The 26,350-nt window shown below is 43.6% G+C and overlaps 1 protein-coding gene across 2 annotated transcripts; it reads left to right on the top strand.

Annotated features, from left to right (window-relative positions):
- Positions 1-691: 691 nt before the first annotated feature.
- Positions 692-24,052, top strand: LOC129826688 (syntaxin-binding protein 1-like). 2 transcript variants are annotated; one of them, XM_055887693.1, is made up of 20 exons: positions 692-801; positions 4,300-4,349; positions 7,258-7,339; positions 7,877-7,953; positions 8,152-8,230; positions 8,482-8,585; positions 9,777-9,925; positions 10,064-10,148; positions 10,918-11,048; positions 12,384-12,491; positions 14,414-14,474; positions 14,608-14,673; positions 16,224-16,304; positions 17,311-17,449; positions 17,660-17,769; positions 18,187-18,291; positions 18,949-19,034; positions 19,680-19,834; positions 20,442-20,567; positions 22,364-24,052. In XM_055887693.1, exons 1-19 carry the CDS (start codon positions 765-767, stop codon positions 20,549-20,551), a joined length of 1,815 nt encoding a protein of 604 aa, XP_055743668.1. In that variant the 5' UTR covers positions 692-764; the 3' UTR covers positions 20,552-20,567; positions 22,364-24,052. The 2 variants fall into 2 exon arrangements, with proteins under 2 accessions (XP_055743668.1, XP_055743669.1); XM_055887694.1 differs by lacking the exon at positions 20,442-20,567.
- The last annotated feature ends 2,298 nt before the right edge of the window (positions 24,053-26,350 follow it).

Raw genomic sequence — 26,350 nt, 5'->3', positions numbered from 1 at the left:
CTGATTTGCTACCCGATGATTATTTGATCAAATATACATTTCTTATTCCTTAGCTTGTTACGAGTGTACTGATATAAGTAGGACACGTGACATCCCGGCAACTTTGTGCCTGTTCTTCACGAGTATCTGCCTTCTCATTAGCTAGAATGGTCCAACCTGATCTTGCCTTCTCCCGACTGCTTTCCATTTTTGAATACATTTATTTTCATTGTTAGAGTGGCCACTTGAGTATCTGATCAACATAATGGATAATCTGTGCCCATACCTGTTTGAATGCCACGCGCACAAAATGAGACGGAGACCTTTGTTTACCTAGACGTTACTGCCCCCCCGTGGACATCTCTAGGTAGTTTGATAATGTAGTCGATGTTTATACATTGAATTATGTATTGCACTTGCGCTGAAAATATAAAATGTAAATGTTTAATCATTATTTTTTATTAGGCTCGTGACACAACAAAATTAAAATCTGAAGTAATTTGCCTAAAAACGTTACTTTATTATAACCCTAATGTAAAATACAGTAACTTTAACTTGATAATTAATACTCTGCAGAAAGCCAAACATATTTGTGTTAATTAAGTTAGGCTATGTAATCATTAGGTATGACAGCCGAAATCGGCATGGTTGTACAGTAGCCTACAGGCAAGGCGGAGGCGTAAAGGATTAGGTCTACAGTATGCTACATCGCTGTATTAGCTGAGGTCGGGTTAAGGGAGCGAGAGCGGGGGATTTAGAGACGTGTTCACTACAGAGGCATCACCATGGCACCGCTCGGACTAAAAGCCATTGTGGGAGAAAGTAAGAATATTTATTTGCATTTAACTATCAACCACCGTTATGTAGGCTAGCACTGTGTACTGTGAGGTTTTTCATTTTTGACAGTAGGCTATTTATTCTAAAAGTAATTTAGGCTATTTTAATTTGTTTGAATTACTATTTTATTTATATATCTATTTGTAAATCAAACATTATTTAAGTACATTCTTTTGCCAAAAACTTCTCGAGAAGTAGACATATTGAAAGTAAAAATCTAGTGCGTCCTGCATCCGATACGATTGCACAACGTGCGTAAAGGCGCTCAGTTCTCCTATCTTTCCTATTTCATCTGGTGGTTCCATTTATTATATTTCTCTACTGGATAGCACACTAATTGAAAGTCAATTGAGACACCAATGCAAAGAATGTATCAAAAGTCAATTATATCTTTGCAAGGATGCACACTGACCCACAGCTTATTTGATCCTGTCTGCTAGTAGGTTACAGACTGGCAGGTTGGTGGTCTTGGCTCTTCTGTTAACCTCCTGAGACACAATCGTTGTGGTTGTCTGGCTCAGGCAGACAGGAGAAGCGTAATGGGATGTGTCCCAAATGGCACCTTATTCCCTATATAGTGCACTTGATCAGAGTCATATGTGCCCATATTGTCCCTGGTCAAAAGTAGTGCACTATACAGGGAATAGGGAACCATTTGAGAGGTAGACATCATCTTTCATTCCAATGCTTCTTGTGAGTTTGTGTTGTCGCTGACTGACATGTTCATGGGGCATTGGGGCAATTACCCCTAGCTAAACCTGTTGGTTAATTGGATAGTGAATTCATTCAATGATAGACGGACAGGTTGCCTCTATAACCCTCAACCCATGTTCAAAACCACATTGTTTGAAAATCAAATCAAAATCAAATCAAATGTTATTGGTCGCATACACATATTTAGAAGATGTTATTGCGGGTGTAGCGAAATGTTTGTATGCCTAGCTCCAATGAAGCATAGGGCTATTTCTGTTTTTGGTAAGCTTTTGGTTTGTAGGATATATTGTCATGGGCGTTGTTACGTCACATCCTGTGGGACAGAAAGAGCCCAGAAATAGCAGCCCAGTTCTGTGGCGTAAGAGGATTGAAAGAGATTAAGCCTTGTGATTGCTATGTGTCCCTCTCACTGACTCACTCCAGTAGATAGATAGGACAGCTTTTTAATTATATATTTGAAGCTCATACCCCCTCCCTCTACTACCCTCAACATCAGCAAAACAAAGAAACTGATTGTGCACTACAGGAAACAGATGGCCGAGTACGTCCCCATCCACATCGGTGGCTGTAGTGGAGAGGGTCGAGAGCTTCAAGATCCTCAGTGTCCCCATCACTAAGGAATTAACATGGTCCACACACACACACTAACACAGTCGTGAAGAAGGCACAACACTGGCTCTTCCCACTCAGGAGCCTGAAAAGATATGGCATGGGCCCTCAGGTCCTCAAAAAGTTCTACAGCTGCACCATTGAGAGCATCTTGACTGGCTGCATCACCGCTTGGTATGGCAACTGCTTGGCATCTGACCGCAAGGTGTTACAGAGGGTAGTGCGTACGGCCCAGTACATCACTGGGGCCAAGCTTCCTGCCATCCAGGACCTACAGTACCAGTCAAAAGTTTTAGAACCTATTCATTAAGATTTAATCTTTTTTTTTGTTATTTTCTACATTGTAAAATAATAGTGAAGATGTCAAAACTATGAAATAACATATGGAATCATATAGTAACCAAAAAAGTGTTTAACAAATCAAAATACATTTTATATTTTAAATTCTTCAAAGTAGCCACCCTTTGCCTTGATAACAGCTTTGCACATTCTTGGCATTCTCTCAACCAGCTTCACCTGGAATGCTTTCCAATAGTGTTGAAGGAGTTCCCACATATGCTGAGCACTTGTTGGCTGCTTTTCCTTCACTCTGTGGACTAACTCATGCAAAACCATCTCAATTGGGTTGAGGTCGGGTGATTGTGGAGGCCAGGTCATCTGATGCAGCACTCCATCACTCTCCTTCTTGGTCAAATAGCCCTTACACAGCCTGGAAGTGTGTTGGGTAATTTGTCCTGTTGAAAAACAAATGATAGTCCTACTAAGCGCAAACCAGATGGGATGGCGTGTCGCTGCAGAATACTGTGGTAGTCATGCTGGTTAAGTGTGCCTTGAATTCTAAATAAATCATTGACAATGTCACCAGCAAAGCACCATCACACCTTCTCCTCCATGCTTCACGGTAGGAACCACACATGCAGAGATCATCCGTTCACCTACTCTGCGTCTCACAAATATTGTACATGGCGGTTGGATCCAAAAATCTAAAATTTGGACTCATCAGACCAAAGGACATATTTCCATCGGTCTAATGTCAATTGCTTGATAATTTTGGCCCAAGTAAGTCTCTTTTTCTTATTGGTGGCCTTTTAGTAGTGGTTTCTTTGCAGCAATTCGACCATGAAGGCCTGATTCACGTGGTCTCCTCTGAACAGTTGATGTTGAGATGTGTCTGTTACTTGAACTCTGTGAAGCATTTATTTGGGCAAAAATTTCTGAGGCTGGTAACTCGAGTGAATTGATCCTCTCTGCAGCAGAGGTAACTCTGGGTCTTCCTGTAGCAGTCCTCATGAGAGCTAGTTTCATCATAGCGCTTCATGTTTTTTGCGACTGTACTTGAAGAACTTTCAAAGTTCTTTACATTTTCCGGATTGATTGAGCTTCATGTCTTAAAATAATGATGGACTGTCATTTATCTTTGCTTATTTGAGCTGTTCTTGCCATAATATGGACTTGGTCTTTTACCAAATAGGGCTATCTTCTGTATACCACCTCTACCTTTATCACAACACAACTGATTGGCTCGAACACATTAAGAAAGAAAGAAATTAAAGAAATTAACTTTTAACAAGGCACACCAGTTAATTGAAATGCATTCCAGGTGACTACCTCATGAAGCTGGTTGAGAGAATGCCAAAAGTGTGCAAAGCTGTCACCAAGGCAAAGGATGGCTACTTTTAAGAATCTCAAATATATATTTTTTTGGGGGGGGGTTACACAATGATTCCATATGTGTTATTTCATAGTTTTGATGTCTTCCCTATTGTTCTACAATTTAGAAAATAGTAATAAAAAAAAAGAAAAACCCTTGAATGAGTATGTGTGTCCAAACTTTTGACTGGTTCTGTATATTCTAGGCAGTGTCAGAGGAAGGCCCAGAAATTTGTCAGTCTCCAGTCCCCCAAGTTATAGACTGTTCTCTCTGCTACCACACCTAAGGCTCCTTAACAGCTTCTACCCCCAAGCCTTAAGACTGCTGAACAATTAATCAAATAGCCACCAGGACTATTTACATAAGTAAATTGACTCAGTGCCGGTACCCCCTGTATTTAGCTTCATTATTGTTATGGCATTTACTGTCTATGACAAAGGGAAATAGCCTACGATGCTTTTATCACAAAAAAAATATTCGGTGCTAATCAATGATTTCTCCCTTTACAGAGATTATGAATGATGTCATCAAGAAGGTACACAAGAAAGGAGAATGGAAGGTATGGGCAGCTTTTACAGTGCCTTCAGAAAGGAAACTGAACAAAAATATAAGCGCAACATGCAACAATTTCAAAGATTTTACTGAGTTACAGTTAATACACTGCTCAAAAAAATAAAGGGAACACTTAAACAACACAATGTAACTCCAAGTGAATCACACTTCTGTGAAATCAAACTGTCCACTTAGGAAGCAACACTGATTGACAATAAATTTCACATGCTGTTGTGCAAATGGAATAGACAAAAGGTGGAAATTATAAGCAATTAGCAAGACACCTCCAAAAAAGGAGTGATTCTGCAGGTGGTGACCACAGACCACTTCTCAGTTCCTATGCTTCCTGGCTGATGTTTTGGTCACTTTTGAATGCTGGCGGTGCTCTCACTCTAGTGGTAGCATGAGACGGAGTCTACAACCCACACAAGTGGCTCAGGTAGTGCAGTTCATCCAGGATGGCACATCAATGCGAGCTGTGGCAAAAAGGTTTGCTGTGTCTGTCAGCGTAGTGTCCAGAGCATGGAGGCGCTACCAGGAGACAGGCCAGTACATCAGGAGACGTGGAGGAGGCCGTAGGAGGGCAACAACCCAGCAGCGGACCGCTACCTCCGCCTTTGAGCAGGAGGAGCACTGCCAGAGCCCTGCAAAATGACCTCCAGCAGGCCACAAATGTGCATGTGTCTGCTCAAACAGTCAGAAACAGACTCCATGAGGGTGGTATGAGGGCCCGACGTCCACAGGTGGGGGTTGTGCTTACAGCCCAACACCGTGCAGGACGTTTGGCATTTGCCAGAGAACACCAAGATTGGCAAATTCGCCACTGGCGCCCTGTGCTCTTCACAGATGAAAGCAGGTTCACACTGAGCACGTGAGCACATGTGACAGAGTCTGGAGACGCCGTGGAGAACGTTCTGTTGCCTGCAACATCCTCCAGCATGACCGGTTTGGCGATGGGTCAGACATGGTGTGGGGTGGCATTTCTTTGTGGGGCCGCACAGCCCTCCATGTGCTCGCCAGAGGTAGCCTGACTGCCAATAGGTACCGAGATGAGATCCTCAGACCCCTCGTGAGACCATATGCTGACACATGCACATTTGTGGCCTGCTGGAGGTCATTTTGCAGGGCTCTGGCAGTGCACCTCCTTGCACAAAGGCGGAGGTAGCGGTCCTGCTGCTGGGTTGTTGCCCTCCTACGGCCTCGGCCTCCAAGTCTCCTGATGTACTGGCCTGTCTCCTGGTAGCGCCTCCATGCTCTGGACACTACGCTGACAGACACAGCAAACCTTTTTGCCACAGCTCGCATTGATGTGCCATCCTGGATGAACTGCACTACCTGAGCCACTTGTGTGGGTTGTAGACTCCGTCTCATGCTACCACTAGAGTGAGAGCACCGCCAGCATTCAAAAGTGACCAAAACATCAGCCAGGAAGCATAGGAACTGAGAAGTGGTCTGTGGTCACCACCTGCAGAATCACTCCTTTTTTGGGGGTGTCTTGCTAATTGCCTATAATTTCCACCTTTTGTCTATTCCATTTGCACAACAGCATGTGAAATTTATTGTCAATCAGTGTTGCTTCCTAAGTGGATGATTCACTTGGAGTGATTCACTTGGAGTTACATTGTGTTGTTTAAGTGTTCCCTTTATTTTTTTGAGCAGTGTGTAAGGATATCGGTCAATTGAAATAAGTAAATTAGGCCCTAATCTATGGGTGTCACATGACTGGGCAAGGGTGGGTCTGGCTCCCAATCGGGTGGGCCTTAGCCCTCCCAGGCCCACCCATGGATCCACTGGGAAGCCAGGCCCAGCCAATCAGAATGTGGTTTTCCCACAAAAGGGATTTATTACAGACAGAAATACACCTCAGCAGGTGAACAAGCCAGATGTGGAGGTCCTGGGCTGGCATGGTTAAACGTGGTCTGCGGTTGTAAGCTGGTTGGACGTATGTATTATGGGGATCCATTTTTTTTTTTTTTTTTTTTCAAATTCTCTAAAATGACGTTGGAGGCAGCTTTTGGTAGAGAAAATAACATTCAATTCTCTGGCAACAGCTCTGGTGGACATTCCTGCAGTCAGGATGCCAATTGTACGCTCCCTCAACTTGAGACATCTGTGGTATTGTGTTGTGTGACAAAGCTGCACATTTTAGAGTGGCCTTTTATTTTCCCCAGCACAAGGTGCACCTGTGTAATGATCATGCTGTTTAATCAGCTTCTTGATATGCCACACCTGTTAGGTGTATGGATTATCTTGGTAAAGGAGAAATGCTTATTAACAGGGATGTAAACAAATTTGTGCCCAACATTTTAAATAAATAAGCTTTTTGTGGGTATGGGCAATTTCTGGGATCTTTTATTTCAGCTCATGAAACATGGGACCAACACTACATGTTGCGTTTATATTTTTGTTCGGTATAAATTAATACTTTCTGAAGGCACTCCATATCAATGGTTATAAATCACTGTGTCTTGGTTATGAATGACTGTGTCTTGGTTATGAATGACTGCGTCTTGGTTATGAATGACTGCGTCTTGGTTATGAATGACTGCGTCTTGGTTATGAATGACTGCGTCTTGGTTATGAATGACTGCGTCTTGGTTATGAATGACTGCGTCTTGGTTATGAATGACTGCGTCTTGGTTATGAATGACTGCGTCTTGGTTATGAATGACTGCGTCTTGGTTATGAATGACTGCGTCTTGGTTATGAATGACTGCGTCTTGGTTATGAATGACTGGGTCTTGGTTATGAATGACTGCGTCTTGGTTATGAATGACTGCGTCTTGGTTATGAATAACTCTCTGATGGTACATGATAGCGCTGGTCTGCGCCCAAATGGCACCCTATTCTCTATAGAGCGTACTGCTTTTGACTAGAGCCCTTGATATACCTGTGTCCTCCCTGCCCTGCCCCAGGTGCTGGTCGTAGACAAGCTGAGCATGAGGATGATGTCATCCTGCTGTAAGATGACAGATATCATGTCAGAGGGCATCACCAGTGAGTACCACTCTGTCAATGTCCCACATATACACACTTCCTGTTCAGCATCACTTAAAGGTGATACACCATGTTTGTTTTTTTGCATTGTTATTTCAGAAAATGTCAATAATATATCTGCAGTAATAATGGAATGATAGCTTTTCACGGTGTTATTTACCTGCCAGAGATTGGCTGTGATATTCTCTTATTGATTTCTCACACCGGAAAGTTGCTTTGAATTTGTGGCCGTCTTATCTAGTGGCCAATGTCATTTCCTGGTTGCAAAAATGATTTACTGTTAGCTCAATTTCAGTTTATGTGAGAAAACAAGCACTGAATAGTGTTGGGAATCATTGTACCATCTAAATCGCTGTGAAATTAACAAAACATTTTTTTTACAGCTGTTTGAGGCTGGTGGACCAAAACAAAAAGTTAAAGGCTCAAGTGCGAGTCTCTGCTTGTTACGGAGAAATTGGATGTGGGGGATACATTTTAGGTGTAGCACCTTCAATTGACTAACTGAATGACTGTGCTTTTCTGTCCTCTCCTGTCCAGTTGTTGAAGATATCGGCAAGAAACGGGAGCCTCTCCCTAGCATGGAGGCCATCTACTTAATAACACCCAATGATGAGGTATGGGAGCCATTTGGTGGATGCTTTCATCCAAAGCATTTTACTGTAGTACATTCATACATTAACATATGGGTTATGAAACCCACAGCTCTAGAGTTGGAAACACCATGCCTTACCATCTAAGCCACACAGGACCACAGATGTTTTGCTTTCTTTGGTAAGATTCTAATGATGCTGCCAATCGTTCCTTCTCCCCAGACTGTGGAGGCACTCATAGATGACTTCAGAGACCCTCGGTCGCCCAGATACAGAGGAGCTCACGTCTTCTTCACTGACAGTGAGTAATATTAGAGAGACACGGGACGACAACGTACCATCGCCCGCTGTATATGTCAATTAGAGTATGGAGCAGTCTGACCGCCTGCTGGTGTACTGGGAACGGACTAGCAGATGAAACGGCAGTCAACTCCTCTTTGACACCATACCAACACTCAACCTTCCACAGTATAGTATATTGATTTCTATTCTATTTCCCTTTTTCTTTCATCTTTTAATTCATATTTTTTGTCACTCCCCCCTCCCTCACAGCAATCCCAGATTCATTGTTTAATTTGTTGACGAAATCCCGCGCGTCCAAAGCCATGAAGACCTTGACTGAGATCCACATCGCCTTTCTGCCCTATGAGTCTCAGGTCAGAACTTGTCTGACCTTCTGTCTGCCCTTCTGTCTGTCTGTCTGCCCTTCTGTCTGTCTGTCTGGAGAGGGAGAGGGAGAGAAAGACAGAGGGGAGAAAGAGGAGAAAGCACAATTGGAGAGGGGGAGAAATAAACGAAGAGAAGAGAAGGGGAGGAGTAGAGGAGGGATCGGTGAATGAGCTGGGGTTGTCTCCTCTCTCTCCTGATGGAATGTTCCAGAGTGGAGTGGCTAGAAGGGAGGCCTCCCTCCCTTCTCGCCCGGCTCTAATCCCTCACCTCATTGGCTGATGTAGAAACGTACTGGCCAGTAGCCAATGGGGGGGTGGAGGAGGGTTGTGTGACAAGGGGAAGTTGTTTGCACACCAAATGGGCGGTCAACAGATGGGCTCAACCATGTGGAGGTGCCAGTGACAGTGGTGGTGGTGCGTGGGGAAAGAGAGCCTGCCTGACATTATGGTGCAAGTAGAGGAAATGGGAAAGGATGGAGGAGCAGAAATAGGAATTTCAGATTGGAAATAAACTGTAATTGATGTCATAATGGTGCATTTTGGAAATCCCTCCTATGAAAATACTGAAAGATGTCGCATCTGCTCCTACAGCACTGTACTGTGTTGTCAGTCATTTGGGCAGCACTCAGCGTAATGAAAGAGGATTATATTACCCCCCCCACACTGTTTGACTTAATCTCACACACTGCTACTGTGCCACCTGCACGACCGACCCTGCATGCCTACTGGATAGGGTTGCAAAATTCTGTTAATTTCCACCAAATTTCCAGTTGTAGGATTCATGGATTTCTTGCTCATTCGCTCCTGATTACAGGAATATTCCAAATATTCTCGGAAAGTGACCAGAATATTTGGAGTCTAGGCCGGGCAACTGTAAAGGACTTTGTGACAACTATTGATGTAAAAAGAGCCTAATAAAATACATTTGATTAATTATTTCTCTGTGTATGTAGCAGGGGAGGCTGCTGAGGGGAGAACGGCTCATAATAATGTCTGGAACAGAGCTAATGGAATGGTATCAAACACCTGGAAACCATGTGTTTAATGTATTTGATACCATTCCACTGATTCCGCTCCAGTCATTACCCTGAGCCCGTTCTTTCCATTTAAGGTGCCACCAACCTCCTGTGGTATGTATGTCTATTCCCTCTTATATCTGCCTTATGTCTGTGTGTCTAGGTGTTTTCCCTGGACAAGACAGATGCCTTCCAGGACTTCTACAGCCCCTACAAGGCTGACATCAAGCACAACATGTTGGAGCGCTGTGCTGAGCAGATCGCCACTCTCTGCAACACCCTGAAGGAATACCCTGGCGTCAGATACAGAGGGTGAGAGAGGAAGCACTCTCAGTCACTAGGCTTTCTATTGCGCTGATACAAAGCGTTTAACTCATATTGTGTCTAACACCTGTATAGACTGTTGTCTGTTGGAAAGCTAAGAGCCTGTCTGTTGTCTACTTGACTCAGGGAGTACAAAGACTGTGCCACTCTGGCTCAGCTCCTGCAGGACAAGCTGGATGGCTACAAGGCAGACAACCCCACCATGGGAGAGGTGAGGCAGGAGAGGAGAGCAGACAACCAGGGTAGGACTCAATTCCACTTCAATTCCAGTCAATTCAGATAGTAAACACAATTTCACATTTCCTCATTGAAAAACATTGGAGAGCATTAGTCTTGTAATTTCAGTGTACTCCCTGAATTGACTGGAATTTAAATGGAATTGACCTCAACCCTAAAGCCAACCAACCATAATGATTTCACTGGGACAGGGCCTTACAAAACAAGCAGCAGGTTGTGTTAGCGACCCCCTACTGGGTGTCAACTAACGGTGGCCATTCAACATATAGAAATGACGTCCAATGTTCAGGTCAGAGGCGATAGGATAGCCACCAGCTGGTTATAGCCTTTCGCCGGCATGGTGTGTTTTGTCCTTTAGGTTACATTGAAACACGTCATTACGTAAAACCATTGTAGCACGCACAGACAAAATAATGTAATAGTAGAATCTACAGTTGTTGGAACATTTTGGAGGTTATGTATGAAACTGTAGTAGTGTAGTCGAATCATAATGTAAACACACGTACACTGGCACATGGAACAGTGGTACGATTCAGATGGTAGAGCATGGTGTTTGCAACGCTAGGGTTGTGGGTTCGATTCCTGGGGCCCCCCCACACGTAAGATGAGTACACGCATGACTGTAAGTCGCTTTGGATCAAAGCATCTGCTAAATGGCATATTTTATAGAAACATTATTATAAACCTCTTTGTCCAGCCTTTTGTCAGTTTATATTTCTCCTCTTTCTCTCCGCCCTGCTTAGGGTCCGGACAAGTCTCGCTCCCAGCTCTTGATTCTGGACCGAGGCTTTGACCCGGTCTCTCCCATCCTCCATGAGCTCACCCTCCAAGCCATGGGCTATGACCTGCTGGGCATCGAGAACGACGTCTACAAGTAAACACACACACACACAGGCACAGCCTAGCAAGGGGTTCATGGCACCACAAAATGAAATAGAACATATAGGATCTATATTGCTATGTGAACAATTGGATATCTATCTCTATGTAAACAATATGATATCTATCTCTATGTGAACAATAGGATCTATATCTCTATGTGAACATATCTCTCTATGTGAACAATAGGATATCTATCTCTATGTGAACAATATGATATCTATCTCTATGTGAACAATAGGATCTATATCTCTATGTGAACAATATGATATCTATCTATATGGAACAATAGGATATCTATCTCTATGTGAACAATAGGATATCTATCTCTATGTGAACAATAGGATATCTATCTCTATGTGAACAATAGGATATCTATCTCTATGTGAACAATAGGATATCTATCTCTATGTGAACAATATGATATCTATCTATATGGAACAATAGGATCTATATCTCTATGTGAACAATAGGATATCTATCTCTATGTGAACAATAGGATATCTATCTCTATGTGAACAATATGATATCTATCTATATGGAACAATAGGATCTATATCTCTATGTGAACAATAGGATATCTATCTCTATGTGAACAATAGGATATCTATCTCTATGTGAACAATAGGATATCTATCTCTGTGAACAATAGGATATCTATCTCTATGTGAACAATAGGATATCTTTATGAACAATAGCATATATATCTCTATGTAAACAATAGGATCTGTATATCTATGTGAACAATAGGATCTCTATTCATATGTGAACAATAGGATATCTATCTCTATGTAAACAATAGGATATCTATCTCTATGTAAACAATATAATCTCTATCTATATGTGAACAATAAGATCTATATTGAACAATAGGATCTCTATCTCTATGTGAACAATAGGATATATATCCATATGTGAACAATAGGATCTCTATGTGAACAATAGGATATCTATGTGAACAATATTATCTCTATCCATACATTATGTGAATTAAAGGATACCTATCCCTAAGTGAAATAAATTATATCTATGCCTGGCAGCATATCTTTGGGTCCATCTCTTATATTGTTAGGAAGTCATCCTATACTGTAGTTTCTTGTTTGGTTTGAAATCTAAATATGTTTGCTGTTATGGACTGTTCTCTCTAACCTCTCTCTCTCTCTCTCTTTCTCATCTCTCTCTCTTACCTCTCTCATGTCTCATCTCTCTCATCTCTCTCCCATCTCTCGCTTTCTCATCTCCCTTTCCCTCACTTTTCTCTTACCTCTCTCTCATATCTCGCTCTCATCTCTCTTTCTCTCACCTTTCTGTGTGTGTGTGTGTGTGTCAGGTATGACACCAGCGGGATGGGGGAGGTCAAGGAGAAGGCGGTGTTGCTGGATGAGGATGATGATCTGTGGATGAGTCTCAGACACAAGCACATTGCAGAAGTCACCACGTGGGTCTCTAACAAATACAAATAGGATGCTCCCTTGGTTCACAGTCACACACACATATAGATATATGATATATAGATAGATATATAGATAGATATATATATATATACTGCTCAAAAAAATAAAAGGAACACTTAAACAACACAATGTAACTCCAAGTCAATCACACTTCTGTGAAATCAAACTGTCCACTTAGGAAGCAACACTGATTGACAATACATTTCACATGCTGTTGTGCAAATGGAATAGACAAAAGGTGGAAATTATAGGCAATTAGCAAGACACCCCCAAAAAAGGAGTGATTCTGCAGGTGGTGACCACAGACCACTTCTCAGTTCTTATGCTTCCTGGCTGATGTTTTGGTCACTTTTGAATGCTGGCGGTGCTCTCACTCTAGTGGTAGCATGAGACGGAGTCTACAACCCACACAAGTGGCTCAGGTAGTGCAGTTCATCCAGGATGGCACATCAATGCGAGCTGTGGCAAAAAGGTTTGCTGTGTCTGTCAGCGTAGTGTCCAGAGCATGGAGGCGCTACCAGGAGACAGGCCAGTACATCAGGAGACGTGGAGGAGGCCGTAGGAGGGCAACAACCCAGCAGCAGGACCGCTACCTCCGCCTTTGTGCGAGGAGGTGCACTGCCAGCGCCCTGCAAAATGACCTCCAGCAGGCCACAAATGTGCATGTGTCTGCTCAAACGGTCAGAAACAGACTCCATGAGGGTGGTATGAGGGCCCGACGTCCACAGGTGGGTGTTGTGCTTACAGCCCAACACCGTGCAGGACGTTTGGCATTTGCCAGAGAACACCAAGATTGGCAAATTCGCCACTGGCGCCCTGTGCTCTTCACAGATGAAAGCAGGTTCACACTGAGCACATGAGCACATGTGACAGACGTGACAGAGTCTGGAGACGCCGTGGAGAACGTTCTGCTGCCTGCAACATCCTCCAGCATGACCGGTTTGGCGATGGGTCAGTCATGGTGTGGGGTGGCATTTCTTTGTGGGGCCGCACAGCCCTCCATGTGCTCGCCAGAGGTAGCCTGACTGCCAATAGGTACCGAGATGAGATCCTCAGACCCCTTGTGAGACCATATGCTGACACATGCACATTTGTGGCCTGCTGGAGGTCATTTTGCAGGGCTCTGGCAGTGCACCTCCTTGCACAAAGGCGGAGGTAGCGGTCCTGCTGCTGGGTTGTTGCCCTCCTACGGCCTCCTCCACGTCTCCTGGTGTACTGGCCTGTCTCCTGGTAGCGCCTCCATGCTCTGGACACTACGCTGACAGACACAGCAAACCTTTTTGCCACAGCTCGCATTGATGTGCCATCCTGGATGAACTGCACTACCTGAGCCACTTGTGTGGGTTGTAGACTCCGTCTCATGCTACCACTAGAGTGAGAGCACCGCCAGCATTCAAAAGTGACCAAAACATCAGCCAGGAAGCATAGGAACTGAGAAGTGGTCTGTGGTCACCACCTGCAGAATCACTCCTTTTTTGGGGGTGTCTTGCTAATTGCCTATAATTTCCACCTTTTGTCTATTCCATTTGCACAACAGCATGTGAAATGTATTGTCAATCAGTGTTGCTTCCTAAGTGAAAAGTTTGATTTCACAGAAGTGTGATTGACTTGGAGTTACATTGTGTTGTTTAAGTGTTCCCTTTATTTTTTTGAGCAGTATATATATATATATATATATATATATATATATATATATATATATATATATATATATATATATATATATATATATATATATATATATATATATATATATATATATATATATATATATATATATATATATATATATATGAGAAAGCACAGACACAAGCGTACATCATTCTTTAATTAAACTATCGCTCTCACAATCTCTTTCTCGCCCTCTCCCCCTCCCTCCCTCTCTTTCTCACATACATTCAAACAGGGCTGTGACCCGTTCTCTGAAAGAATTCTCATCCACCAAAAAGATGAACACAGGAGAGAAGGTACTGTACTCTAATTTCAGTCTGTATTAGTCCTACAGTACTGCATTATTGACCTGAGATGAGTCATTTACCCTCTGTATTGTATTGGCTGCTGTGTGTCTAACAGTGATGTGCTGTTCTGGGTTTGTTTCAGACCACAATGAAAGACTTGGCTCAGATGCTGAAGAAGATGCCCCAGTATCAGAAAGAGCTGAGCAAGGTAAGCGTGTCTTAAGAGTGTGTTGATGCATGTCCTGTCACAGAATACATTGTAGACAACAAAAAAATAAAGAAAAAACTGCACATCTATCATCTATGTTCGGTTAGAGACCTTTTTCATGTTAATGCTTCACTATCACCAAACACACCGGTCCCCCAGGCAGCTATGACGTATATCAACTGGTCCCCCAGGCAGCTATGACGTATATCAACTGGTCCCCCAGGCAGCTATGACGTATATCGACTGTTCCCCCCAGGCAGCTATGACGTATATCGACTGTTCCCCCCAGGCAGCTATGACGTATATCGACTGTTCCCCCCAGGCAGCTATGACGTATATCGACTGTTCCCCCAGGCAGCTATGACGTATATCGACTGGTCCCCCAGGCAGCTATGACGTGTATCGACTGTTCCCCCCAGGCAGCTATGACGTATATCGACTGTTCCCCCCAGGCAGCTATGACGTATATCGACTGTTCCCCCAGGCAGCTATGACGTATATCGACTGTTCCCCCCAGGCAGCTATGACGTATTTCGACTGTTCCCCCAGGCAGCTATGACGTGTATCAACTGGTCCCCCAGGCAGCTATGACGTATATCGACTGTTCCCCCCAGGCAGCTATGACGTGTATCGACTGTTCCCCCAGGCAGCTATGACACCGATACAGTCGATATACGTCATAGCTGCCTGGGGGAACAGTCGATACACGTCATAGCTGCCTGGGGGAACAGTCGATACACGTCATAGCTGCCTGGGGGGGAACAGTCGATATACGTCATAGCTGCCTGGGGGACCAGTCGATACACGTCATAGCTTCCTGGGGGAACAGTCGATACACGTCATAGCTGCCTGGGGGAACAGTCGATACACGTCATAGCTGCCTGGGGGAACAGTCGATACACGTCATAGCTGCCTGGGGGAAGCTATACACACTGATACTATACACACTGATACTATACACACTGATACTATATACACTGATACTATACTATACACACTGATACTATACACACTGATACTATACACACTGATACTATACACACTGATGCTATACACACTGATACTATACACACTGATACTATACACACTGATACTATACCCACTGATACTATACACACTGATACTATACTATACACACTGATACTATACTATACACACTGATACTATACTATACACACTGATACTATACTATACACACTGATACGATACTATACACACTGATACTATACACACTGATACTATACACACTGATACTATACACACTGATACTATACACACTGATACTATACACACTGATACTATACACACTGATACTATACACACTGATACTATACACACTGATACTATACATGCTTATAGTCTGCATCCCAAATGGCTATCTATGTATTCTCTATAATAGGACACATTTTTGGCCCTGGTCAAGAGTAGCGCACTATATAAGGAATAGAGTGCCATTTGGGATGTTGACATAGTATGCACACTTAACCGACTACAGTCTTCTGACTTTACCGCTGACCATCTGCGTGTGTACACTTCTCCCTGTGTTTCAGTACTCCACTCACCTCCACCTGGCTGAGGACTGTATGAACCGTTATCAGGGCACCGTGGACAAGCTGTGTCGTGTGGAGCAGGTAACACAATGTACCTGTGTTCTATGTTCAGTACCCTACTCCTCAGTTCAAAGACCAAAGACTATGAGACGCTTGAAAATGAAGGCCAGAGAATTTACAGGTGCTGATTGCTGAGGCCAATCGGCACAGAGTGGACTAGTACAACTTGATGCTATTTGTAGGCGCTCCAGTGAATTGGAGTACACTTGTTTTAAATGGGTACTCCGGGTATACACTGAGTGCACAAAATATTAAGAATGCCTGCTCTTTCCATGACATACACTGAACAGGTGAATCCAGGTGAAAGCTATGATCCTTTGTTGATGTCACTCATCAAATCCACTTCAATCAGTGTAGATGAAGGGGAGGAGACAGGTTAAAGAAGGATTATTAATCCTTGAGACATGGATTGTGTATGTGTGCTATTCAGAGTGAATGGGCAAGACAAAATATTTAAGTGCTTTTGAACGTGGGATGGTAGTAGGTGCCAGGCGAACCGCTTTGTGTCAAGAACTGCAACGCTGCTGGGTTTTGCACACTCAACAGTTTCCTGTGTGTATCAAGAATGGTCCACCACCCAAAGGACATCCAGACAACTTGACCCAACTGTGGGAAGCATTGGCGTCAACATGGGCCAGCATCCCTGTGGAACACTTTCGACACCTTGTAGAGTCCATGTCCGACGAATTGAGGATGTTCTAATGGCCAATGTGGGGGTGCAACTCAATATTAGGAAGTTGTTCTTAATGTTTTGTCCACTCAGTGTATATCTAACCATCTAATCCATATCTTACCATCACTACCATATCTAACCATCTGCGCTACTCGGGGCTTCCGTGATTGGGAGTCCAAAAGGGCGGCGCACAATTGGCCCGGCATCGTTAGGGTTTGGCCGGGGTAGGCCGTCATTGTAAATAACAATTTGTTCTTAACTGACTTAACTAGTTAAATAAAGGTTAAATACATTTTTTAAATAAAATCAAACCCTGTGCCCCTCCCCCTGTCTTTGCCCCTTGCCCTACCCCAGGACCTAGCGATGGGTACGGATGCAGAGGGGGAGAAGATCAAGGACCCCATGAGGGCCATCGTGCCCGTCCTGCTGGACAAAGACGTCACTGTCTTCGACAAGATTCGCATTATCCTCCTCTATATCTTCATGAAGAACGGTGAGAGAGAAATCCATTTTCTGTGTGTCTGTAGTTTACTATGTACAATACTATGTACTAATGCAGGGTTTCCCAAACTCAGTTTTGGTTTTTGCCCTAGCACTACACAGCTGATTCAAGTAATCAGCTAATCATCAAGCTTTGATTTGGGTGCGTGCATGTTTCTGTGTGTGTGTGTGTTTTCGGTGCATGTGTTTGTGCATGTGTCAGGTGTTTCGGAGGAGAACCTGTGTAAGCTCCTCCAGCATGCTAACATCCCTCCCGAGGACAGTGACATCATCTCCAACATGGCCCATATGGGCATGCCCATCATCTCAGAGGTTAGCTCCTATAGGAACATAGTAACACCAGGACCTGTATTCATTAGGCACCGAGCGGAAGAAAATTTACTGAACAGGGAGGTACTACAAACTAATTTGTCCAATAAGAAACACTTGGTTTTATTTTCTGTTGCAAAACGTTTTGCTACATTTTGCTACAGTGTGCTCTAATGAATATGAACCATTGTGGAACCATCACACAACTCTCTCACACAATTGAGTAGAAACACTTTAACATGTGGATTGGGGATCCATCTTTGAATAGAGGCATGAATAAGATATCCTCGGTGGTTATATGCTGTCTGTGTCCAACTGAAGAGTATTTGAGTGCATCCGTCATGTACTCGAAGCACTTTGAGAGTCCTTATGTAATGAACAGCATTCCTAATAAAATAATAATAATGATTCATTTTCTAGGGGAATCCGACCCGCAAGGTGAAGAAGACTGACCGGAAGGAGAGAGTGAGTGAGCAGACCTACCAGCTGTCCCGATGGACCCCTCTTATCAAGGACATCATGGAGGCATGTCCAGTCTGCTATCCTAAACTGTTATATATTGGATTTGATTAGAAAGTAGGGTCTATCCTACAGTAGTTTAGTGTGGGTGGATACTAAGTTAAGACTGACAGGAAAATAGTGGTTTCTAGCTTTTAGGGTAAGGGTTGATCCAGGGTGTGGACATGAAGCTAGGGTGTGGACATGGGGTTAGGGTTGATCCAGGGTGTGGACATTAAGCTAGGGTTAGTTCACTGACCCTGTTTTGTTTCTCCTCAGGATGGGTCAGGGTTAGTTCACTGACCCTGTTTTGTTTCTCCTCAGGATGGGTCAGGGTTAGTTCACTGACCCTGTTTTGTTTCTCCTCAGGATGGGTCAGGGTTAGTTCACTGACCCTGTTTTGTTTCTCCTCAGGATGGGTCAGGGTTAGTTCACTGACCCTGTTTTGTTTCTCCTCAGGATGGGTCAGGGTTAGTTCACTGACCCTGTTTTGTTTCTCCTCAGGATGGGTCAGGCTTAGTTCACTGACCCTGTTTTGTTTCTCCTCAGGATGGGTCAGGCTTAGTTCACTGACCCTGTTTTGTTTCTCCTCAGGATGGGTCAGGGTTAGTTCACTGACCCTGTTTTGTTTCTCCTCAGGATGGGTCAGGGTTAGTTCACTGACCCTGTTTTGTTTCTCCTCAGGATGCCATTGAGGACAAACTGGATCCAAAGCAGTACCCCTACATCTCCCAACGAACTGCCTCCACTCACTCCAGCGCTCCATCAAGGTATGCAAGTAAACTTTATGAATTGTACATCCCCTCTGTAGTCTGTCACTTCTGAGTTTTCAATGACTTACTGGAATTCTTAATTTTAGCTTCTAGTGGAGGTAGGAACGGCCTCAATATTTAATTGGACAGTTCATCTGTTCTACACTACAAACTATCAACAGACTATCAGTAACATGTCAACTGCATGTCTGTTGACTTTCAACAAGAAAGTGGCTGTAGTCAAGAAATTGACGGACACTATGAAAGCTCCATCCAAGTTTATTCACCCTTTGGGTCAATACAGCTGCATAAGACAAAAGACATATTCACACGAGCACTGATATTTAACCCTTATGCTGAGTCTCCTCCTACACATCTGAACAGCCAATGCATCTCTGTTGCTCTTCCTCACTTCATCTGACCTGACCTCTGCCCCAAAGTGCTCACTCCTCCCCAACTCACAGCTGTCATATTGACTTGCACCAGACTGTGTCCTTTTTCCTCCCATAGGATCCCTGATGGCTAACAATAACATATCTGAACAGAATGAAAATGTTATACATTCCCCTCTCTCCCTCAGCGACATGAATAAGTATATTTCATATTTACAGAACCCAACACCATATAAAGTGTTACTTGAATGTCCTGCCCTCCTCATTACAGTGCCCGGTACGGAAACTGGCACAAGAACAAGGGCCCTACAGAGATGAAGACTGGTCCTCGGGTCATCGTCTTCATCATCGGAGGCATGACCTTTAGTGAGATGCGCTGTGTCTACGAAGTCACACAGGCCAATGGCAAATGGGAGGCCATCATTGGTGAGTTGGCAGCATGGGTGGGGTGAAATGTCATGGTCATAGCTGTATGTCCGACGTAGAATGCACTCGTTGCCGGACTTGAGAATTATACTCGTTGCACCACGTAGCCCTTTTATGTACATTCTACCTGGATATACATTGTACACCTAGTAGGGAGCAGGCATAGGGTGTACAATCAGAACTATATTGCAGGGAAAAGGGAGATATCTTCTCCAACTAAATATCCTGAATCATCCTGGCATGGCGATACTTAGGAAATCATTAGAATATACTGTTGAAATCCTATAGTTCTATTCCACTGTGGCTGACTCAGCTGCTGCTGGATGGAATCGGCTTTGTGTGCTCAGATCAGATGGTGTTTCTGAGAAAACATCAGAGACAGGATATATGTGCTGTTGTGACAACAGGGAATGGATACCATGCAGGTTCAGGCAGAGGACACAGTCGACTATGTGTTAGTACTCCCTGTATATAGCCATGTTATTGGACTGCCTTTTTTGTCATTAACATTTATCTTTCAGGGGAACCCAAGACCTCCCCCAGAAAACAGACTTATTGAGATACAATGTGAAATGAGCATGCAGCATTTGTCCCACTCCCTCCATAGGCTCCACCCACATGCTCACTCCCACCAAATACCTGAAGGAGCTGCAGCACCCTGACTTCCTGGACCCCAACGCTGCCCCTGAGGAACCAGAGCCGGCCCTCGCAGAATGAGAACACACACTGAAAAGTAAAGATGGTCGTTGTGATGTGAAGCCCCTCTCTCAGCCTCCTCTCACCACGTACCCTCCACTGGCCCAGGACTCTTAGTCCCCTGTGTTGCGTCCCAAATGGAACCCTATTCCTTCTACAGTGAACTACTTTTGACCAGGACCCATAGGGATCCATCCTCCATCCTGTTGTTCCATGGTTCAGTCGTTTGGACCCATGTAGATCCACACTGTGACTCCCCTGTTTGTGATCCATCCTGTTGTTCCATTGTTCAGTCGGTTGGACCCATGGAGATCCACACTGTGACTCCCCTGTTTGTGATCCATCCTGTTGTTCCATGGTTCAGTCGGTTGGACCCATGGAGATCCACACTGTGACTCCCCTGTTTGTGATCCATCCTGTTGTTCCATTGTTCAGTCGGTTGGACCCATGGAGATCCACACTGTGACTCCCCTGTTTGTGATCCATCCTGTTGTTCCATGGTTCAGTCGGTTGGACCCATGGAGATCCACACTGTGACTCCCCTGTTTATGATCCATCCTGTTGTTCCATTGTTCAGTCGGTTGGACCCATGGAGATCCACACTGTGACTCCCCTGTTTATGATCCATCCTGTTGTTCCATTGTTCAGTCGGTTGGACCCATGGAGATCCACACTGTGACTCCCCTGTTTGTGATCCATCCTGTTGTTCCATTGTTCAGTCGTTTGGACCCATGGAGATCCACACTGTGACTCACCTGTTTGTGATCCATCCTGTTGTTCCATTGTTCAGTCGGTTGGACCCATGGAGATCCACACTGTGACTTCCCTGTTTGTGATCCATCCTGTTGTTCCATTGTTCAGTCGGTTGGACCCATGGAGATCCACACTGTGACTTCCCTGTTTGTGATCCATCCTGTTGTTCCATTGTTCAGTCGGTTGGACCCATGTAGATCCACACTGTGACTCCCCTGTTTGTGATCCATCCTGTTGTTCCATGTTCCCACCTCTATTCCCTCCATGTCATTGTATACTTGGTCTGTGGTGCTGTCATCTATTCTGTTTATCTTGTGTGCACTCTCTGTATCTGTCCTTGGTATGCTACGTGTAGACCACAGGAGGCTGCTGAAGGGAGGACGGCTCATAACAATGGCCGGAATGGAGCTAATGGAATGCCATCAAACACCTGGAAACAATGTGTTTGATGAATTTGATACCATTCAACTGATTCCGCGCCATCCATTACCACGTGCCCGTCCTCCCCAATTAAGGTGCCACCAACCTCCTGTGATGTAGACAGTTGTCAAAAGCTCCCCTTTTCTGTGGAGAATTTAGTCTTTGAGAAAAAAATATCTCTGTCCATCCATTCGATATCAAACTCTCTGTTGAAGCACTTCTTTGTCAAAACAACCGTTTGACAGAGGGGTTGATATATATGGATAAATATTTATTTTTCCTCAGACACTATATGCCAATGAAACATTTCTTCATAGATGTTATTTTTACTGGGCCTTTTTGCACCTCCATCGTTTTTATGTCTGCCATTTGACATGGTTTAGAGGAGCAGCACCTATGGTCGATTTCTGCTGTGCATATCATGGTGACTGATGCGGAAATGTTATATTTCCGTGAATATGATACTCTTTCCTGGACTAAAAGCTGAACCCGTGTCTTTATATGGGATTTCTAATGTCTGTGTATTTCTGTCTATCATTCCCATTTGGAACTGAAGGCCTACTGTACTTTAATTTAGCAGATGAATCAAGTCTTCAATGATATGTTAATTCTTTGATATGTTCCAAGTTATTCAACTACTCTAATTCTCTCTCTCTGCAGGATCAACCAATATCTTCACCCCTACAAGCCTTCTTCAAACTCTCAAAGACCTGGATAAACAAGCAGAGGTTTAAGCAGAACCCCCTGGCTGTAGCTGTCCCTCTTCTAACTAGCTGTCCCTCTCTTAACTAGCTGTTCCTCTCTTAACTAGCTGTTCCTCTCTTAACTAGCTGTCCCTCTCTTAACTAGCTGTTCCTCTCTTAACTAGCTGTTCCTCTCTTAACTAGCTGTCCCTCTCTTAACTAGCTGTCCCTCTCTTAACTAGCTGTCCCTCTCTTAACTAGCTGTTCCTCTCTTAACTAGCTGTCCTTCTCTTAACTCCCTCAGCCGGCATATTCTACTCAAGACGTCCATACCAAACCCCTTCTACTCTATACATAAGACAATAAAGAAAATGGCTCTGCCTATTTCAAATATATCAAAGTCATGTATTCAGATATCATTTTTTAATAGCATGAAATAAGATAATTTAAAGCCATACCACCAGAAAACACCATGTTTTACCTACTGTACATAAACCCTGATGACTTTATAGTAATAATTTAATTTCAATTTGTTTGTCAGATTGAAGGGAAGAGTAGAGTCTGTGATGGATGACTGATACTATATGAGCAGTGGATGTAAACTGCCATCTCATGATGCCATTGTTGCACTTTCTTAAAAAGGAAGCCAATCATAGACAAGATTGGATAAGTGTGGGTGGAATTTGAGGAATTATTCAGGCTGGTGATTGGTGTAGAGTGTTCGCCATGTTCCAGGCATTCAGGAATATAAAGGGACCAACTGGGATGATGGTGGAATGGGATCTATAATGTCCCTTTAATACCCCCTCAAAAATATGTGCAAGATTCCTGTCTTTCCAACAGACCTTTCAATACATTTCATAAAAGTATTCATATAACATTTATTTGAAAAAAACAACTAGCTGAATATTGGAATGAACTTGGAAATACACTTGGAATGTATTTGAATACTGAAATAACTGACTCAAATACTCCCAAGCATTTAACCAAGTTATTTGAAAAGCCAGGTCTGTTTTTAGTGGTTTAGCATTAAGCTTTTATCTCATTGCTTGTAAACGTTTCAGGAACAATGAGCAAAAATACCAATATTTTTGAAACTCACAATTGTATAATTTGGACATCATCACCAACATCATCACCATCTTCCTCGTAATGGAATCAGTAGTTTGTAGAATATATGCCATACTGTATCAATGTTTCTATTCCTGGTGATTATTCTGACTTTGCAAATGCCAATGTGAAGCCACTCTGTACTAGTGCTCATGTAGCTGTAGCTAGCAGTACAGTTACAGTAGTTGGGCTGTAGCTAGCAGTACAGTTACAGTAGTTGGGCTGTAGCTAGCAGTACAGTTACAGTAGTTGGGCTGCAGCTAGCAGTACAGTTACAATAGTTGGGCTGTGATGATCAACCATTGGAAAGTTATTCCTCTTCATTTAGTTACATTTTTGTCCCAATTTCCAGTGCAGCGTTGACACTGTCATGATGCAAACTCATTTGTTGGCGTTGTTGTTGTTACAGTTGTTGTTTTTGTTTACTCTATAGTAGGGTTATCTATTATTTCTCAAGATAGATTAATATCAGTGTATTTGATCAGAATTCTATGCTTGGAAGTAAAACAATACACGTTCATGTACTAAAGCTCTAATAAAGTTGCTTCAAAGAAAATGCTGATGTTTTAGTCTGTTACATTATTACATGAAATGCATATCGGTAAACAGTTTAGTCATTGAGGGATGGATGGGTTGGACTGCTGCTGATCCTCTATTGACGTTACAAACTATCTGGGTGGTTCAAGAAAAATGTCTGAGAGGCTAGTGCATAATTTAGTACAAGGTCCCCTGAACTAAACTGGAAGACTTTGATAGTAATACTGTAACATTGTAATGTATGTCAATTATAATAATATTGCAGTACCATTTACAACCACTGGAGAGAAGCATTGGCATATAAACATAATAGCAGCCCGCAGAACATGGCTTTGCTTTGACAGCCCGGACGAGCCAACATACACTAAATATACAAAAGTATGTGGACACCCCTTCAAATGAGTGGATTTGGCTTTTTCAGCCACACTGCTGCTGACAGGTATATAAAATTGAGCACTCCATTGACAAACATTGGCAGTAGAGTGCCCTTACTGAAGAGCTCAGTGACTTTCAACATGGCACCATCATAGGATGCCACCTTTCCAACAAGTCCGTTCGTTAAATGTATACCCTGTTAGAGCTGCCCCGGTCAGTTGTAAGTGCTGTTATTGTGAAGTGGAAACATCTAGGAGCAACAACGGCTCAGCCGCAAAGTGGTAGGCCACACAAGCTCACAGAATGTGATCGTTGAGTGCTATGGCGCGTAAAAAATAATCTGTCCTCAGTTGCAACACTTACCACCGAGATTCAAACTGCCTCTGGAAGCAACGACAGCACAATACCTGTTCGTCGGGAGCTTCATGAAATGGGTTTCCATGGCCGAGCAGCCGCACACAACCTAAGATCCCCATGCTCAATGCCAAGTGGCTGGAGTGGTGTTAAGCTTGCCACCATTGGACTCTGGAGCAGTGGACTCTGGAGCGTTCTCTGGAGTGATGAATCACGCTTTACCATCTGGCAGTCCGACAGACAAATCTGGGTTTGATGGATGCCAGGAGAACGCTACCTGCCCAAATGCATAGTGCCAACTGTAAAGTTTGGCGGAGGAGGAATAATTGTCTGGGGCTGTTTTTCATGGTTCGGGCTAGGCCCCTTAGTTCCAGTGAAGGGAAATCTTAACGGTACAGCATACAATGACATTCTAGATTATTCTATGCTTCCAAATTTGTGGAAACAGTTTGGGGAAGGCCCTTTCCTGTTTCAGCCTTAAAATACATCCGCAGGTACACCTCCAATTGACTCAAATGAGGCTAATTGACATATCAGAAGCTTCTATAAAGCCATGACATTTTCTGTAATTTTCCAAGCTGTTTAAAGGCACAGTCAACTTGGGTACAGTGGGGGGGGGGAAGTGTTTGGTCGGCCGCCGGTTGTGCGGGTTCTCCCACTTGGAAAGGTGGGAGAGGTCTGTAATTGTCATCATGGATGCACTTCGGCTGTGACGGACAAGGTCAGAGGGAAGATCCTGAAGATCCCATTGTATGATTTTTTTATGAATTTGTTTGCAAATTCGTGCACAAAGTGAGGTCCATACAGAAATGGTTTGTTGAGATGTGTGTGCAAGAACTTCACTGTCCTGCACAGAGCCCTGATCTCAACCCTATGGAACACCTTTGGGATGAATTTGAAAGCCGACTGCGAGCCAGGCCTAATCGCCCAACATCAGTGCCCGACATCACAAATTATTTTGTGGCTGAATGGAAGGTAGTCCCCACAGCAATGTTCAACATCTAGTGGAAAGCCTTCCCATAAGATTGGAGGCTGTTATAGCAGATAAGGGGGGACCAACTCCATATTAATGCCCATGATGTCAGAATGAGATGTTCGACAAGCAGGTGTCCACATACTTTTGGTCATGTTGTGTACTTCTCCAGCTTTTGAATATTGTGCAACGATATATTTGCGTGAATGGTAAGAGACCTACATTAGTACAATTATTCATTCTACAACAGGATTTCAAGCAGTGAAGCAACTTCTAGTTGCAGCTATATTTACATTTCTCGCTGATTATCTCCGTACATAGTCATGAGTGAATGCATAGCCAAAATAGAACTCCTACCCGACTTAATATACCAGTACAGTACACCCAGAGTCATATGTGCTGTCCTGTCTGCTAGCTTTATAATACTAGTCTCTCTGTGGAGCACTGTGAGGGAAGCTCAAGGCCATAGAGACTGCAGCAGAACACAGGAAATGCACCTGCCTATAGGCAGTGGCTACTGAGCCAATTGAATAGACACTCCCTTTTATGGTGACAGTATATTCTTCATAGTCCCTGAAGGGATAAATAAAGTTGTATTGAATTGAACATTTAATT

Source organism: Salvelinus fontinalis, chromosome 28 (genome assembly GCF_029448725.1).
Source record: "Salvelinus fontinalis isolate EN_2023a chromosome 28, ASM2944872v1, whole genome shotgun sequence".
Taxonomy (NCBI): Eukaryota; Metazoa; Chordata; class Actinopteri; order Salmoniformes; family Salmonidae; genus Salvelinus; species Salvelinus fontinalis.
Note: the sequence above shows the minus strand (reverse complement) of the source record. Positions and strands in the feature narration are given on the sequence as shown.